Source organism: Indicator indicator, chromosome 23, assembly GCF_027791375.1.
Source record: "Indicator indicator isolate 239-I01 chromosome 23, UM_Iind_1.1, whole genome shotgun sequence".
Classification (NCBI taxonomy): Eukaryota; Metazoa; Chordata; class Aves; order Piciformes; family Indicatoridae; genus Indicator; species Indicator indicator.
The window spans coordinates 14936807-14954388 of record NC_072032.1 but is presented as its reverse complement, the minus strand read 5'-3'; the positions used below and the strand labels follow the sequence as shown (position 1 = coordinate 14954388).

Genomic DNA, 17582 nt, shown 5'->3' with positions numbered 1-17582 from the left:
GTTTGAAGAAAGCATTGTCCAAAGACATCTGCATGCATCTTGGTTTTAAAACATTTCCCTACATAATTTAAACACATTTGCAAGGGATCAACACTGTCTGCGTTACCCTGCTGTCACCATAGTTGTGCTGCTTAAGCACCCACACTTCTCAGAGCAAAATATTAAACCACTGCCATGCCAAGAAACCAGCAGTTCAACAAGAGACTAAATGGCTGCTTGTGTTTTGATCAGAACAGTAGAAATACTGACATATTGTGGCACCAAATTAGTATAAATAGACTTTATTGAAGTCAGTACCTTTGTACTGAAGCCGAAGATTGTGTCTACAGAAGCACAAGTTGTAACATTTCACAACTTCTAAAAGGAATGTCAACAATTACAACGATCATGCATACCATGGTCGATAATCACATTTTTTAGAAGCATTTTCAACCATTTCTAAAGAAATGCTTATAACATTGTTATATATAGAACTACTTTCAATAAACTGCAAAACATTGATCAGCTTTTCCAGTATGAGCTACAGTGTCAACACAAAAAGGGAGGCATAAATGTTTAATTTATGAAATCAGAATGGAATATTTACTGTAAAAGAAAAATTAAAAAGCTTTCAAAATAAAGGCCATTATTGAACCAAAGTGAAGAGCACAACTTGAACTTTGAATCCTTTCATCTCTTAAAGCTGTCCTCTGAGTAACTTCAGTTCAATGCACAAATTCAGTACTGTGAGTATTCCTTGGACTGCAGTTTGGCAATGATCCGATCCAACTGTCTCTTTGCTTCGCACTGTGGGAAGTTGCTCATGTCGTAGTATTGAGGGGCAATTTTCACCAGCCTGTCAGGAAAGGAGAAGTTTGTTACTCACACTCAAACTGAAATTCTACAATTGAGGGAAACCAAGATCATCGATTGTTTTCAGCTCATCCTGCACTTCTAAGGTTAATGAAAATGTTTACATAGACACACCTGAATCTCAATCCAAAAGGGCAAGCGTCTTGCAGCCCCATGCTGCTGCTTCAGCAAGTGCCACAACAGCCCACACTCTGCCCAAGTTCACAAGCCACAGTCTCCCTAAGTATCAGTTGGTGTAAGAGAACAGTTCAGTCTTAGCTGCTTTAAACTTGAAATACACAAGCCCACATGATCTGGCTATCCAGCACTTGTTAAGAGTTCTAAGGAAGGATTCAAGCACCTAATTTTCCATTCAAATGCTGCAGGTGACACACGCATCTTTAACTTTTCTGCACAACCTCAACAACTGAAGAACCTCCCGGGTCCCCAAAGCTTACAGCTTGGCAGTTGAAGTACAACCTTAAAGACAGGCAAAACAATTCAGCCCTCTGCTTGCCTGCAGAGGATGAGACCTCCCATTTCCTTGGTATACACCCTATTGACAAATACTCTGACAAGGCAGGCTGTCCCAGCATTACCACCTCCTTCAATCATACTTTAAGGCAGCACTGAATCTTGTTCAGATACTTCGGGGGATGGGGAAGGGGAATTAAAAAAAAAAAAAAAAAAAATCAAGACACCTGCTTCTAAAGGAGGTCTGAGATCTTGAAAAGAGCTATGTGACAGAGGTATCTTACCTTAGGAACACAAGTAGGTGCTAGGACACATCCCAAACCTAGCATCCCTGAGCATCTCCTTCCCAACAGGCTAACAAAAGTAACCAGTTTTAAGGTAAACACTTCTCTGCATACAGAGCCTGGGCATCTGAGGGTTACACACAAGTTCCACAAACAGAAACAAGCACCACAAAGAAAGCCTTTAGTTATGTACAACATCTCAAGCCTGTGGCACTGCCGTTCCCCAAACCACTTTAATAATATTACCTTGAGGGAAAGTGAAAGGAATGACCTCAATTTAAGATAGGAAAAAGAAGAACAAGAGCTTTACAGCAGGTCATGACTGTTTTAAGACTTCTGACTTACCATTCTGGCTTGATGTCTGTACATGTCCGGATGTAATTCTTTGTTGTAAGGACAAACTCATTATAGAGCACCCATTCTGGTTTATGGTCAAGAACAGTGGAGGGATGTAACTGCACCACCTGGTTATCTTTTACTGTTAAGTAATGCCCTGTTCGTTCCAAATGTGCCACCTAAGTAAAAAGACATTCTTGCATTACTACAGGCAATTTTTAAATTACACCATTTCAAGTGGACTATTAAGTGTGCTATGTAAGAGACACCACCCTAGCTTTCAAGCCTCATCTGAATTTGGCATGTTACTTGACCACTGCAACCATTCAGCTTTTTTTACAGCAAATCAAGATGCCAGATAGTTTTTGCTAACCACCACAGTCAGCGAATATTCTAATGCACAGTTCAAGCAACACACAAAAATATTTTTGACACAGAAAGAAGAATTATTATTAGAGCAACTCAATTGCAGTAGCTGCTGTGGGACTGGTGAGTCACAGCATCAGCCCTGTGAGTTTGTATTAGCACAGTGTTCCAGTAGTAATTTCACTGATGCACTTATTAGTCTGCAAATCCTCTCACAGTGGGCCTGAAAAAATATGTCAGTCTGGTAAGAATGGGAAGTTTAGTATGTCAGAAATAAGAGCAGTTTTGTTACAACATGAGCTTCAGAGCTGGAAAGTGTAAGTTCAGCAGCACACTTCTGCCGTGACCTTGGCGAAAATCAATTAACCTCTCTCTGACTAAGCTTCCTGCTCTGTGAAAGGAATAATGCCTACCTCACCGAGATGCTCTGATAGCTAGCTCATTAAGATTTGGGAAAGCAGACAGTTATCCTTAAAGGATATTCTCTGTAAGAACAGTTAATCTCACAGAACAGGTAACTAAAATTAACCTTTTGATACTGGTAATTCCAGATGACCTCAGTACTTATTTCATTACACGTACACACAGAGAAAAGATTAAGCAGGATGGACAATGGCTGAAAGATGTTCTGAAAGACATAGTTTTAATCAGATGATCATTAGCTGCTTTCCTTTAATATAGACTGTGTACTTGTTTTCTTAATTCCTAGGCATAGCTCACCTTTTTTTCTGCCCAAAGGTAAATTCTATCTATTAGATGAAAATCTCAGGACTTCTAAATCAAAAAGCTACCTCTAATTTTAAATCAGAATATCTCCTTAATAACAAATTCCTTACTTTGAGTGTGCTTCTCTTTCATATTTTATGACATTAATATCCAGATCATGCTCTAGGAGTGGAGCAAAAAATTTCAACAGCCTGCAAATCCTTTCACCCAAGATTTCAGAGATTACACTGCTACTTTTATTCCAAGCCTGGGGAGCCAACACAGGCTCTTTTAAATGGAGATTAACAGTGCACTGTCTGCAACAATTTAGGCTTAATTTCATCCAACTCAATCCAATGTTTGCAAAATTAAATAGCAGTATAGCTGCAGACCAGGCTAGACTGGAAATTCATCTGTCACAGACACAGCACAACCACAGCACATATGCTGCTGCTGTGGGACTATGTTTGTGGGGGGTTTTAAAAGTTGTTTTATTTAAAAACAAAGGAAAAAAACCCCAAACAAACACTTTCATTTTTCAAACCACAAGTAAGACACATGTAGAAAAGTATTTGGGTGCTACATCTGTTTTTGTTCTTCCTATAAAAGGACAGAACAACTCATTTAGTTAGGTCTCATTCCAGAAAACAGTGTGCTGTTACATTTAAATCAATACTATTTACTCAGATGTATTAAAATCATGAAGCCTTATCACCTAGCTCTCCCAAACACATACAATTGTGACAAATCCTGTGCCATTTATAATGACAAAGAATTGGATTTCTTGGTTACTTTGTGTAATTCTCAACTAAATATACTCAAGTCAAAACAGAAGTACAGTTAGGTCTTAATTCCCAGGGAAGGACAGGGACTGAAATGACCCCAATTAAGAAAACACAACCCTGTTTCCTTAGAACTTAGCTTATCAGGGATGTCCCCTTGAAGCGATTATGCACCACTGTGACTTCTTTGGATCCTGAGCCAACACAGTTTTCATCCTGCTGAGGCGTTTTTAGTGAGCGTGCTCCTTAGGGTGTGGATTGGTGAGGAGGTTCAGGTTCAGCAGTGGCAATGCTCTGTCATGAAAACTGCAGTGAAGCTATGGCTCCACAGCAAGCAATGATGACCTATCTGTCAGATACCACATTTTCCTGCTTCCTCCCGGTCCAATCTATTTCAGCACAGCTGACAGAGCCAATTCTGACTCTTCTCTGAAGGTGTAAAGTGGCTTGGCCAGATCACTATGCTAGAAGAAATCAGAACGGGCTCAGACAAGCACCAAGGTTGACACTAGGGAGTGAACAAGGACACAAGGGAGGCAGCCCCTGGCATGTAACGTACACAAACATGACTCAAAAGGATCATAAAGGACCAAGCCAGCCCAAGCACCTCTGCAGCAGGTGACTGCAGCCCAGAAAAGGCCACCTGCTGATTTACTGACAATTACAAATGCTTTTATCAACACTAACAGACAGAACTGTGGCCACCATGGCACGTGCCACCTTAAAGAAAGTTCTCACAACAGAGGTTTCAAGGATGTCACAATTTCATTAAGAATGACCCACCCTCCTCTGAAGTTTTGATTGGCTTGTGCTTATTTATAATCTATCAGGTCATTGAACCTGAAGGGCCCAACCAGGAGCCTTGAGTCAAACCTGTCATATTATAAATACAAATGCAGGAACAGTATCACAAGATTCAACCCTTTTTAGATTTAAAGCCACAAATTTTGGATAGAGAAATGATTGTTTAGAAATGATTGTTTCTTTTCTGTCTTTTGAAAAGACAATGTTAATATGCCCTAAAGAAGCAATGTCAGGTGCTTAGACTCACAAAGTTTCTGCTTGCAGAGTATGCAGTAGTGTTCCTGAAGCTATTAAGAAGTTTAACTGTTGTTCCACATTCTTAAAGAGAAAAATGAATAGTATTAAAAGCACTGGTGACCACCTTTGTGCCACAGGTTTATTTCATTGCCGTTCTATTATTGGAGGACCCGGATTATGTAAAAACTTCAAAATATACATAATTAGATGCATGAAATAGCACCAAAGATTGAGTAGCAGCAAGAAAGAGATTTTAATTAGTAGTCTAATCGTCTGACATCCAACTTCCTGTACAGCATAGGTCATTTAATTTCCTCTTCTGTAGTGACCCTGATATATCCTGTGTTTGACTAAGCCACATCTTCCACAAAAGGTTCTAAGCTTGATCAGAAGACATCACAGGATTTTGTTCCAGCTTTAAGTACTGACAAATTTTCCACTATTAGTTTTTGCTCTAAGGATTGCAGGTAATATTTATATACATCTACACTTCCCCTATTTGTATCAGATTACAAATCATTTAGAACTACGTATTTTGCAGTTACTTTGAAATGCTTTATGAAGTTACAGCTGTTAAAAAGATAGAGGTCAATTCCTGACTGGTCAGGCCAGAAACAGTATATCAAGAAATGAAGTCTGCCTACAACTTTCTTCCAAGTAAGATCTGACTAAATATTAACCAAGCAACCTGACAAAGACTATGTGGCAGTATAGTTAGCCATGCACAATTTAAACCCTGTTCATAAAGTTTTGATGGATTATAACCATCCTACCAACAGTAAAAGCTACAGAAGCTCTAAACTATGCTCCCTACAAGAAGGCACACGCACCTGCATGAAATAGCCAGTAACTAATGCCTTTCTTATGTTGATGTAATAGTCTCGGCTGGTGAAGTCTGTGCTTCTACGAGGCAAATTAAATCTGTCCATGATTCGTGACAGCTGTTGGCGTACATTGTCTGCAGACATCAGGGACCTGTAGTTAATGAAGTTGTCATAACACCACTGAACCGATTCATGATCTGTAACATTAAAAAACGAATCAAAAATTAGTATTTCATCCAATTAGAAGAAAACAGCGACTAACCACATGATCAGTTGAACCAGAAAAAAATATCCATACGTTTTTATAAATTACAATAACTCTTAAATTTGAGCTATTTGTTGCATTACATAAGGTGTCCAGATTGTTTTCTATTCAGCAAGCATGTGGGCAAGACAGAAGTTAGCTTTCCCCTGCCCCATCGACAGAATATGCACACAATCAGTGAGATTTGCTGAAACCACACCAATACATTTTGCACTTTTCAAAAATCATCTTCCAAACCTGCAGTGCAGAGTGTAAGTGAAGGTAAGGAACACTGCACAGTCTAACTGTAGTGTGCAATGAACATGCAAGAAGATTGGGCATAGTTCTACTGCATTTGGGAAACTAAATCTTGCTTAAATTAAGCATTCAAGTATCAGTTAAGATACAAACAGACAATCTAATAAAAAGCATGATGCACCTCATAGCAATTTACGTAAATGTAGGTGACTGGTAAAACACAGTGTCAGTAAGAGAACTCTGCATTCTGAAATTATTGTTTCCTCTGCTGATAGCTCTAATAAGAATGGTAAGATAGCAAGCCTAAGCCATTCTATCAGGATAAAAACCTGCATGTTTACCAGTTAGAAAATCAACTCTCCCTACCAATTGTTTTCAAATGATGTTCTTCCAATCCTTGTCATCTTAATAACCCAACCAAGCCAGTCTTAAAAAATACAGCAAAGTATCTCTTGTATAGAGACTATTCTGAATTAGCATTGAAAAAAGGGACAGTTACATAATTTAAGTTCTTCCTGTACTTTACCTCATGCAATCTATTTTAAATGAAGCACAAATGCTGAAGCGATTGTTCATTACACAGCTGAATCAGAATTAAAGTACCATATCATGTGTTGCTTTGTGTGCCACTTGAACGATGCATTTTAGATGACACATAACTGTTTTATATGGTTTCATATACAAACAGTAGCAGCATTTTGCTTCCCTATTCCAAATCTCAGAAATCCTGCTCAATTTCACAGTGAAACTGAACAAAAAATTATTCCCCAAATAACTCCATCTCTCTGTAACCCATAAACATGAACACAAAACGTCTGCAAGACACACTGTATCTGTTAATTAAAAAGCCAACAATAAAAACAAGCAACAGATGTCTCCAATTGTCAGGTGTTTAGAACAAGTTCCTCAGCTAGTCAATTAATTTTGAATACTTTTGATTGGGCTTTGAAGATAACCTTACTTTGGACTGCCAGGTAAGGACCAAGTGTTAGAATGTTTCAATGCAAAATGTCTACATCGAAGCTGCAACGAAAGGGACACCCAGTTATGCTTCTTTTTACCCACGCTAAAAGACTGTTGTGGGTTTTTTTCCTACAGGAAAATGCAACTGGAGCACCTAATTTAACCTGGTTGGCAGTTAAAGAGTAATCTTTCTACTTCCCAGCGTGGTAAGTCACTGTTAAAAAAAAGTGTGCCACTTATGCAGTGATTTTTTCAAGAGAACTCCCAACTTCACCTTTTTGTTCCCATCTTTCTTCAAGCTGCTAAAACAGACTTCAGCTATGCTGAGGAGGGCCATTCCATACACTGAAATGGGTAAGTTTATGCTATGGCTCTAAGTCACTACTTGATGCATCACCCCTTTACCTCTCAGTCCATCCCAAGGCCTTATTACAGAATTCCCATAATATGGAATTCCAGGTTTTGGTTCTAGGAACATATTCTCCAAATTCACTGTATTTTCTGTACTGCTTTCCTTGAAAAATTACTATGCAATAATGCAGATTTTTTTCTATAATTAGTGTCACATAAACCTCCAGTATTTCTTAATCACAGGAGCGTTTGCTTCCTTCTGTCCAAGGTTACCCAGCATTGATTTAAAAGCCTGGCTTGTCTCCATATTCATCAGTTCATTACACGATCTCTTGGCTAGCTTTTTGGTTTTGTTCTTGTGCCCCAAAGTAACTCTTTCACATACTGTAAAAAAAAAAAATATTGAATATTTAAGTTTACAACAGAATGGCTGAAAAAACAAGCTCAAGCCTTTCAACTGTCCTTGGAACCCAGGAATGAAAGCTGGCAGCACGAAGTACTACAAACAACTTTGGTAAACCAGGCGCACACTTACTTTGTTTGAAAGCGTGGTAGACATTCAGCAACGTCAAATGATCTCCATCTATATGGGCAAACCTCATCTTGGCTTCATCTGCTGCTTTCTTTGCTTCCGTGGGGCGAACAAAACACTGTGGGACTAAACAAGGTTGGTATGGGCCCAACACAAACGCCCATATCGATGAGTCACGCATTCACAGATAGAGGAACAAGGCCTAGCTAGGTCAGTTCACAGAGCATAGGGCAGGGCAGGATGGCCTCCAACTGCATCTTGGACTTTACTACCTTGATTTGGTACATCAACACCTAACCACATCTGTAAGACAAGAGGGTTTCAAAGCTACAGAGTACCTGATTATTTTAATAGAACTATATGTAGGCATCAAAATATCTAGTCTGAAGGCCATCAAGATTGCCTATGTATACTGGAAGGGTAAACTGATCTCAGTTCAAAACCCAGTGCTGATAACTCTACCAGAAGCTAGTACCCCAGGTAACAAATACTTCAATAGCAAGTTTGCTTTCTCAGAAAGCCTTTAAGGAGAGTGAATAAGATAGTTCTGAAACTGTACTGCACTAGCACAGTCTAAACCAAGATGAGACATCACAAGTCTCTTCTAGACAGAACACACTAGTAAAGCCAAGTCCTCATCCCCAGCTGGTATTGTTATCAGCACTGGTATACAGAAACACCTGAAGAAGGTATTAATAATTGTAAAGGTTGCAATGGTAGCGGTAGTGGTGGAAGGTTAAACCGTCCTTTGGCACTACGTGGAAAAAAAAATTAACAAATCACAATCTGATGACTTTATCATTATATTCTCTTACACAATTCTGAATCCAAGTCCAATGTTTTAAATGTTCCCTTTCCAAATATAGGGTACAGAGACCACGAACAGTATTGAAGGCAACTTAATTCATGGTCAACATTCATACAGGTTTATCATGCCCATACTAATTCACAAGATGCTGAAAGTAGTTTTAAGAGATCTTCACTTCATAGAGAGGAAGGAGGAAAAAAGTCAGTTTGTTTTTAAGTGGATGTAATTTTTAAGAGGTCAAATCTCAGTAAAATTAATGCAAAGTTAAGATTTGTATTAATGCTACAAATCCTTCATTTTTCTACTGCCTGGGACTACATAGCCTTCTCCTACCTGAAGCCCAGCAATCACATGAGACCAACCACCTCTTTGCAGCTCAACTGTCCCTAACAGATGAGGGCTTTTTGGTGGGGTATTATGTGGATTTACTTTAAGAATAAAGTCCCATAAAAGCCCCAAAACACTATATTTCAAAAATATATTGAACTGAATACTGGAATTCAATAAAGAAGGAAAAAAAAAAAAAAAGGGGGGCCATGGGGGAGGCAGAAATCAACAAAACTACACTGCAATGGTGAACTCCATGGTAGCAAATCAGGAAGACCACTGCATTGAAGGAAAAGGAAATGCAGGTGCAAAATAAACACCCTGTATTTTGGGTTCTGCATTTGAAAACAGAGATAATAGAAAGCATATTTTAACTTCAAACCCAGACTAAAAACCTAAACTATTACTGGTTTAACTCACTTAACACATTCTATCCCACAATACAAAGCAAGGGCTCTTATAAAATGAAGTACAATTATTTCATCTGCTAACTTATTCAGTGCTATTCTCTGCTTTTTTTCTGGTACCTAGCTTTCCATTCAGTCCAAACTACTAACAAATTGATTGCTATTCAGAGCCTGACAGTCTTTACATGGACTTAAGGCACCGTAACATTATCATGCCAGTGGTGTAAAAAGCGTTTACTTTAAGAAAGTCTTTACAAATGCTAAGACTATGCTTTTTTTTTTTTTTTAAGAGCAGAACTTCAGTTTCAACCCATACATAAACCAAGTCCAAATAATTCTATTAAAAAAAAAAAAACAACATTATTCATCATTGTGCTAATTATACCTTGAAACAAAAAAGCATCATGGCCTAGAAAATGGTTAACAGAAAAAGGAGTAAGACAAATCACAGACACAAAAAACCCTAGACTGTTCTGTAGTAGAGTGGGGGGAAAGGGAAAAGAAAGACAGGCACCAACCTACCACCACCTCCGCAATTAAGCCTACCATTTTATCACCAAAAATATTATTATGATTCTGCCCTGCCCATCTGCTCTGAGTCTGAACAGTAACTCTGCAACAAACATTTTAGCTTGTTCTTAAAACCTTTCATATCAATATACTGTAAGACTGAACTGAAGCAACAGAGTTCACACTTCGCCAAAGCATTGTTTTTTCCTCTTTTCAACCAAATTAAGCATGTAAGCAGCACATCTGCATTGTGAGGAGCCTGGTAAAACAGCACACCCAAAGGAAATGAGAATATTTATGAGAAAGAACATCCCCATTTTCAAACAGACAATCTTGGTTTTGTCTTATGACAACTAACTGTAAAATGAAGTCAGTTCTATGTAACTGGGAAATGAAATACAAGCCTTGTTTAGTAATGTTTTTCTCTCATCAAGCTCTCTTGACAAGCAGGACTGCTCTGGTGCAGCACTATTCACACAACACAGCAAAGTACAGCTGCGCACACAAATTAATTCTTACAAATATACACCCTCCCCCCAAAGTTTTTCTTCCCTTTAAATATAAGGACTGTTCTACAGCTCTGACACTTAATGACTGAAAAATGCATCATCATTTCATGTACAAGCTGATGGTGTAAGATAAATCACATGGCAATGCTTTCACAAATACTGGGATTTACTGAAGTGCAGAAGAATGCACAATACAAAATAGGTCTAACTGCCTTAAAACCAGAGTGACTGACATAACATTTTTGGTTGTAACTATAAGCCTAAAAAGAGATTTCTCTTCCACTAGCCTGACTTTCTCCCACCCTCTACCAACTCAAATACATACACTTAACCAGAAAGTTAGGAGCAACCTGTCTGATCATTTTAGGTTAAATTTCTTAACACTACTATTCATTAGCTCAAGGTCTCTCATAAACCTGTAATGATTACACATCTCACGACTGATTACATCCCTATATGAAGTTCTAAAAGAATCCTAATTTTATTAGAAATATATTTCTACTATTGCTTATGTTACTGATGTGGAAAATCCCACTTTTCCCCAAATCAAAGATCTGCATTTTGTTTTGATCTCTTTCCCTGCTATTACCTGACAACATGGCAGTAATTGATAGGACCTCATTAGAGCAGTTGTAGTCACAACTTGCAATAACCATTTTAGCCAGCTGTGGGTCCAATGGAAATTCAGCCATCATAGATCCCAACTCAGTCAAGTCTCCATCATCATTTAAAGCAGCCAGGTAATTCAAAAGCTCTAATGCTCTCATCAGAGTTTCAGGAGCTGAAAGGGAAAAAAAAGGAGATATTGAGGTAGGCTCACTAAACAAACTGTTCTAAATAAGCAAAAAAATGAGGAAGTCATCTTATTTTTTGTTCTCCATTCAAATGAGTTCCAAATACAAAATTCTCACCAAATTCACTTATATAAGTCCAGACATGAATGAACTGGGGAAGGAAGAATAATAATTGCTTATTTAGAAGAGCTCTTAACTGGATCAAAAGCTTTGAGTATTTGAAGATTACTGCTTTTCAAAATTCAGACAGCAGTGGCATTGTGAAATATTCAGTATCACAGTAATATCACTTCCCTTCTAATGCACTGATTCATTTTCCCTTGTTCCATACCAAATGGATCGATGCAGTTTTAAACTCTCAGCCATGTCAGCTGTAGGTATCTAGCCTTTCACAAACCTGAGCCTGTAAGGCTCTTAATGTTCTCTTAATCCTGCGCTCCTCATAGCGAGTGTGTATTACACTCACAAAGAAAACCAGAAGGAAATCCAAAAGCCTTCCTGCTAAGCTATCACACATGCTGCACAGCACAAAGAATTCAATTGTTCTGTAGAGCTATTAGAATCTTATAGATTATAAATTATAATTTTATTTTAGGGGAGGAAAAGCCAATCAACTTTGGTGTATTTATATATATTTAAGTTTTTAATTAGCAATATAACCCTGTTGTCTTTGAAGTATATATGAACATTTAACACTGCTAGAACTGACACACACCTTAACTTTCTAGTTTAAGCAAAAATCATGTATTCAGCTTTAAAAAGGTTAGCCAATTTTATTTACATGCAGTTGTTTACTGCTGCACAATTAAAATGTGTAACTGAGGTGCTAAGTAAAAAACCTGAAACCCAATTATAACATTTTCTAACGCCCAGAATTTTATCTTATCCTCTACAGGTAAGGATCATTTGGATTCTTTGGTTCCAATAAAAGCTGTCATGCAGACAGAAAGAAAAAGCTTGCTTTAAGACAGAGAGCACTAAGTTTCAGGATAAATAAAAGATAGTCTTTATGGATTACAATAAAAATAGTGTGGGAGAAAAATAAAGATTTCAGAAATCAAAACATAACACAGTAGACAAGACAAAACAGAAATAGATACCTGGAGGATCCATAAAATCAAAGTGCACCAAATCATCTATACCAAGCTTCTTGAGCTGCAATACTACAGATCCTAAGTTAGATCTCAAAATTTCAGGGTATGTGTTGTCCTGGGAGGGGAGGAGGCAAAAAAAAAAAACAAACAAAAAACCAGAATTCAGAACAGTTGTTCTTCCAAACACTTTCAAATACACAAGCATTCTGATTTTGTTTGGTAGTCCAGCACTCAATTTATATCCATCAGATGTTACTATACAAGCAGTATGAGAAGTCATCTTACCTGCATTTCAGTTTTGTAAGCCTTCTCCGTATATAGCCTGAAGCACTTGCCTGGTCTAGTACGACCAGCACGGCCAGCTCGCTGCTGCGCAGAAGCTTTACTAATGGCAGTCACTAAGAGAGACTCCACTCTGATACGAGGATTGTACACCTGCGTGACAGAGGAATCAGAGATGGAAAGAACGAACACCACCCATGGATCAAACAACTATCAAAAATACTGCTTTAAAAATATTTTTAAATGCAGCTTCTGACTAGGAAATCACAAGTTGCATGTATCTGAAAGAAGGAAAAAAAACTTGGCTATAAAAGTCTTTGGAACAGTGACAGAAAGCTTCAAATACAACTGCCTAGAGAACAGCATTTACTTCCTATTCATTTGTTAACAACAACTCCTGCCAGACTCCCTGTACTCCTTAAATGTGTGCATTTTTAGATAAGATTTTCATGGCAGAAGGAATATGTCCAATTTGTTCTATAGAGTGCTAAACACACTCTTGATGCTCAAATAATTCCATGGGAAAGGGGGGAAAATAAATAAATAATCTCAATACAATTATAAGGTTGGATAATCATGTTCCAAAGGTCAGAAAAAGCTAACATTAAGGTTGAACGCAACTGTATGTATCAGGCTGACGACAAAGCAAGACTATTCAAGGGTACATGCAGACTGTCTCAGTGCAAAAGGTATGCTGGAATTTACTGTGAAATTTCCATTGCAGCCATACATAAATCACACAGGCATCCTTGCCAACTTACTATGGCTCACAGAAAACAATGTACTGTTAAAAAGAAAAAAACACAACAAAAAACAAAACCAGCAGTAGTCAGATAGTTGTGCCAGTTAAGATGTTCTTTGATCCAGGGTTTAACACCCTCCTGGTAGGAACAGGCATAAAACATGTACAAAACACTTTGTTTCTCATTACAGAAGGTATTCTTCCAGTATGAGAACTACTTGGGTAAAAACTCTCAGCCTAAATAGTGACTGAACCTTGTGTATGAAGACGTTCTGAATGTACTCACATTCTGCTCTCTCATTTTGCAGAAGTTTAGAAGGCTGACAATATGTATAGGATTTTTAAAGGAAAAGTCTGAGAATCCAAGTTGTGGACAGTTGTAGTTAGGTAAAAAAAAAAAAAATAGATGATGATTAAGAGATTTGGGGGTTTATCTTGAGTTATTGAGCTGATTGCGGGCAAACTACTTCCTGTTCTCTGAATACCCTATGAGGTTCCAAGAAGCTCCGACAATCTCAGGGCTACAACAGTATGTGAAAAACACTGGCAAGAAACAGGTTATTTCTATCTTACTTTAGAAGCAGCCTCTGGCATAATTTTTATTTACTCTCACATGATTTTTCTTGGTTCTACTTGAGCATTCTCAAGCATAGGCACACAGTACAAAACCAGCCGCCCTAAAGTATCTAAGAAAAATCCACGTACCAGGCCTAACTCTCAGAATCTTTACATTTTAATTTGTTCAAAACAAAATTGTTCTGCACTGCACTATTTTAGATTGCTCTAAACATCAAAACTTTGCAGACTAAATGCAAACCTACCAGAAGTTAGACACAAAACCAGAACAATCAAGGTCAAGAGTTGAACTGGGAAAAGACCTATCAGTGTTTACAAAGGGAACTTACCTCAGCAAACCAGATTCCAGTATATTACCTACTAAAAAGGGAAAATTAAATCATAGTTACCTTCTGTTTTGCAAAGCCAGGGTCAATCACAAACACAACACCATCTATTGTTAATGATGTCTCAGCAATATTAGTGGACACAACCACCTGTGGAAAAATAAAATGGTAACTGTAACTTTGTCCTGAAGAGCTCTAAATCTGTGTCTGCACCAGGAATTTTCAGCAAGCCTTCCTTAACTTCATAAATAACTACCAAATCTGTCCTCCAATATTTTATGCATGACAATCTGAAATCAACAAGATTTAATTTCTACTGTCATCAGAGCAATTTTTGTCCACTGTCTCTGCTCTCCTGTGTCCCTATCAACAATATAGCAAGCATTAGTTTTGAGAGAAAGAAATAGAAGAAACAGAAACTTCCAAAACTGTTATTCAAAATTTTCTCTCACATCTCTGGCACACAATGACAAGTTACAATGGATCCCTTTAACTTTCTCTGTTAATTCCAGCCTTTTAAACTTTTTATTGTTTAAATGACTAAACAGAGCAAACAGTTTAAGTAATATTAAATCAAAAGTACAGAACTGTACCTGCGTACTATGTTCTTTTACTTTGTTAGGAATAAGGCAGTTTTCAATATATTCCAGCTAAAATCCTCAACAATATGTACTTAATTTCCACTTTGTGCTTTTAAATGACCAGATATTCAAACATCTTTACCTGTTTCTAAGGTTAGATTCTTAAATTTGTAGGAATTTTTTGAAGATTAAATCTCATGCAAAAATTAAGGCAAATATGATACCCAAATTCTAAGGCTTGATTCACTTAAATATCATTTAAATAATTCACTTAAATGTCATTTAAATATCATGTCCAGAAAAGCAGTAAATCAATTTATGTCTACCATTAGCTCTCATCCCAATAGTGACCACATTAAATGACACACTATTGCCAAGTTTAATCAGCTAGCTCAGACAAGACCAACAATCTGTTCAGCATTTCATCAAAACTACCTACCTTTCACCTCCCTTTTCAGAGCATTCTGTAACCATTGTGTTCAGTTTAGCAATTACATTTTCAGGGACTAACAATTTGTTCAGAATTACAACAAAGCTAGTGGCTGGACTAGAGGTATAATCCTGCTGACTTCTCTTTCTGGCTGATCACTTTGCCAGTCAGCTACTTATTGCACTCACAGCTTGGCTCTTCTTAAGCAGACTTAAGGTCTAAGCTTGCCCAAATACTACTATATATTGAAAGCAATACTTCAGTGAGGGAAAAAAATATTGACATTAATTTGAAATTACAGTGTTCCACTTCAAAACAATTTGCTACTTCAAACTCCTCCAACAAAAGAAATCAAGTCCTGTATACCTTCCATTCAGATAACCTGCCCAGACTGGTCAGAATCAAAAGCCAGAGATGGTGCAATTAAGCACTGACAGAAAGGCACAATACATTTTCATTTAAAAACTGCAAGTCATTAAATATGCAAATTAAACTAGCTCTCATGTTAAAAGGCTAGTCAAGGCACATTTAGCTTGCTGTTACATAGTCTACCTTATCTAAGAGGTGGCAGCTTTTTCCAGATCTATTAATGTATAGAAGTGTACATACCCAGAATTTTCAAATACCAATTACAGAGCACTGTCAAAAGGGTTTGGTCCTGCTTTTAATCATCAGTTTCTATAAGGACACTTCAATATCAGTAACTCAAATCTGTTAGCATGCTTAGCCCACAAGGTCCATCAATTTAACTTGTACTTGAATTGTATACGTTATTTACCCAGTGGATTCTGTTGTACATACAGATCATGTTTGTTTAGATCACACTGCTTAGCAAACAATTAACAAATGTAAAAAACCACAAGAAATTTAAGAAAAAAATTGAGAACATTACACCACATCTTTCAAACCTAAATCGAAGTACAAAGTTACTTGGAAATCAAACAAATGCAATTAGCATTGAACTACCCAATATAAATTGTACCTAATTAGCTTTAACTGCAGTTCTGTGATTACTGAAATGGTCACATTAAAAGCGTTTTTAAATATCAAATTAACAGTTTTATACACTAAAGAGTTAAAGAGCTACATTTAAGCAAACTTCTTTGAACATGAAAATCTATATACATTATAGATATATTTTTATAGAGAAGTACTATGTATATTAAATAGCAGTGCTTAAGATTCCTGAAACAAAAACAAGGAAACAGTTTGGGAAGAAGGTGTAAGATAGGAAAGGGGAGTAGAAAGGCTCCTCTGTTAAGTCATCTTCATCTTCCTCCATAGCATAAGTGAAATACTCTGATTAACGGTAACTAGCCAACACCTTTTTTTTTCCTTTAATCTTAGCTGTCTTGCAATAATAGGTGTGCTAGATAAGAACATCTAAGAGGGTAAAAAAGGTGCTGTCACCAAACTGTATCAGTACAAGCTGGTCCTGTCACCAATGCTGAAGGATGCCACACAGCTTTCAGGATAGAACTTTTCTTTCACAAAATTAAAGCGGAAGAGATGCTTATTCAGATACTGCAACCACTTCACTTGGGTTTTTATGACCATTGACCCTGTGAAATTATTCAGGCCTCCTGCTAGGTCTCTCTCTTCAGGAGTTCTAAAAACTACGTTCAACTTCCACAGGAGACTGGGTGAAAGCAGGTATTTTTTGCAAGATAGGGGAGGCACAGCAACACATGGTACTACTTTACATATCTTGATCATTAACAATAACAAGCTAAAACAACATTTAAGCAAATTTACAACACAGGCACTTTCACTCACTGCTACATTTGTTATGAAGGTAAAAGTCCAAATACAGAAGCCAGACCACTTCAGCCGAAGCAGGCAAAGAGGAAACATGGTTTGTTTTTTTCCTAGTTACTTTGTTTTTTTAAAACAAAAACATAGTGGCTTTGTGTGTGTCTGAATTTGTTGCTTAGGCATTTCGTGCCTGCTTTCCCCAACAGCTGATACATTTCCAGAATGGCAATTTTTCTTGTGGTGACATAGTTGCTGCAGTGAGAGCATATTCCTCAGAGCAACACTGGTAGTGGCTTTGTCAGTTTAACACAACGAAAGCTACACAATGCATCGGTTAAACTCGTCAGGAAAACCAGAAACTCCCTGTTTTGAAGGGCACAGTTTTAAACACGAAAGAAAGTTTGATCAAATACATGGCTATCACTTGTTCATCACTGAAAAACAATTTCA

At 37.5% G+C, this 17582-nt stretch overlaps 1 protein-coding gene across 1 annotated transcript in view; it reads right to left on the bottom strand.

Annotated features, from left to right (window-relative positions):
• Positions 1-276: 276 nt before the first annotated feature.
• Positions 277-17582, bottom strand: part of DHX15 (DEAH-box helicase 15) — a 35773-nt gene continuing 18467 nt past the window's right edge. Inside the window, exons 7-14 of the mRNA XM_054391687.1 lie at positions 14430-14516; positions 12726-12875; positions 12447-12555; positions 11142-11333; positions 7995-8117; positions 5650-5840; positions 1935-2104; positions 277-835 (exon numbers count right to left, since the gene is read on the bottom strand). Coding sequence (XP_054247662.1) covers positions 718-835; positions 1935-2104; positions 5650-5840; positions 7995-8117; positions 11142-11333; positions 12447-12555; positions 12726-12875; positions 14430-14516 — 1140 coding nt within the window. The 3' untranslated portion in view covers positions 277-717. The remainder of the gene's footprint in view (positions 836-1934; positions 2105-5649; positions 5841-7994; positions 8118-11141; positions 11334-12446; positions 12556-12725; positions 12876-14429; positions 14517-17582) is intronic.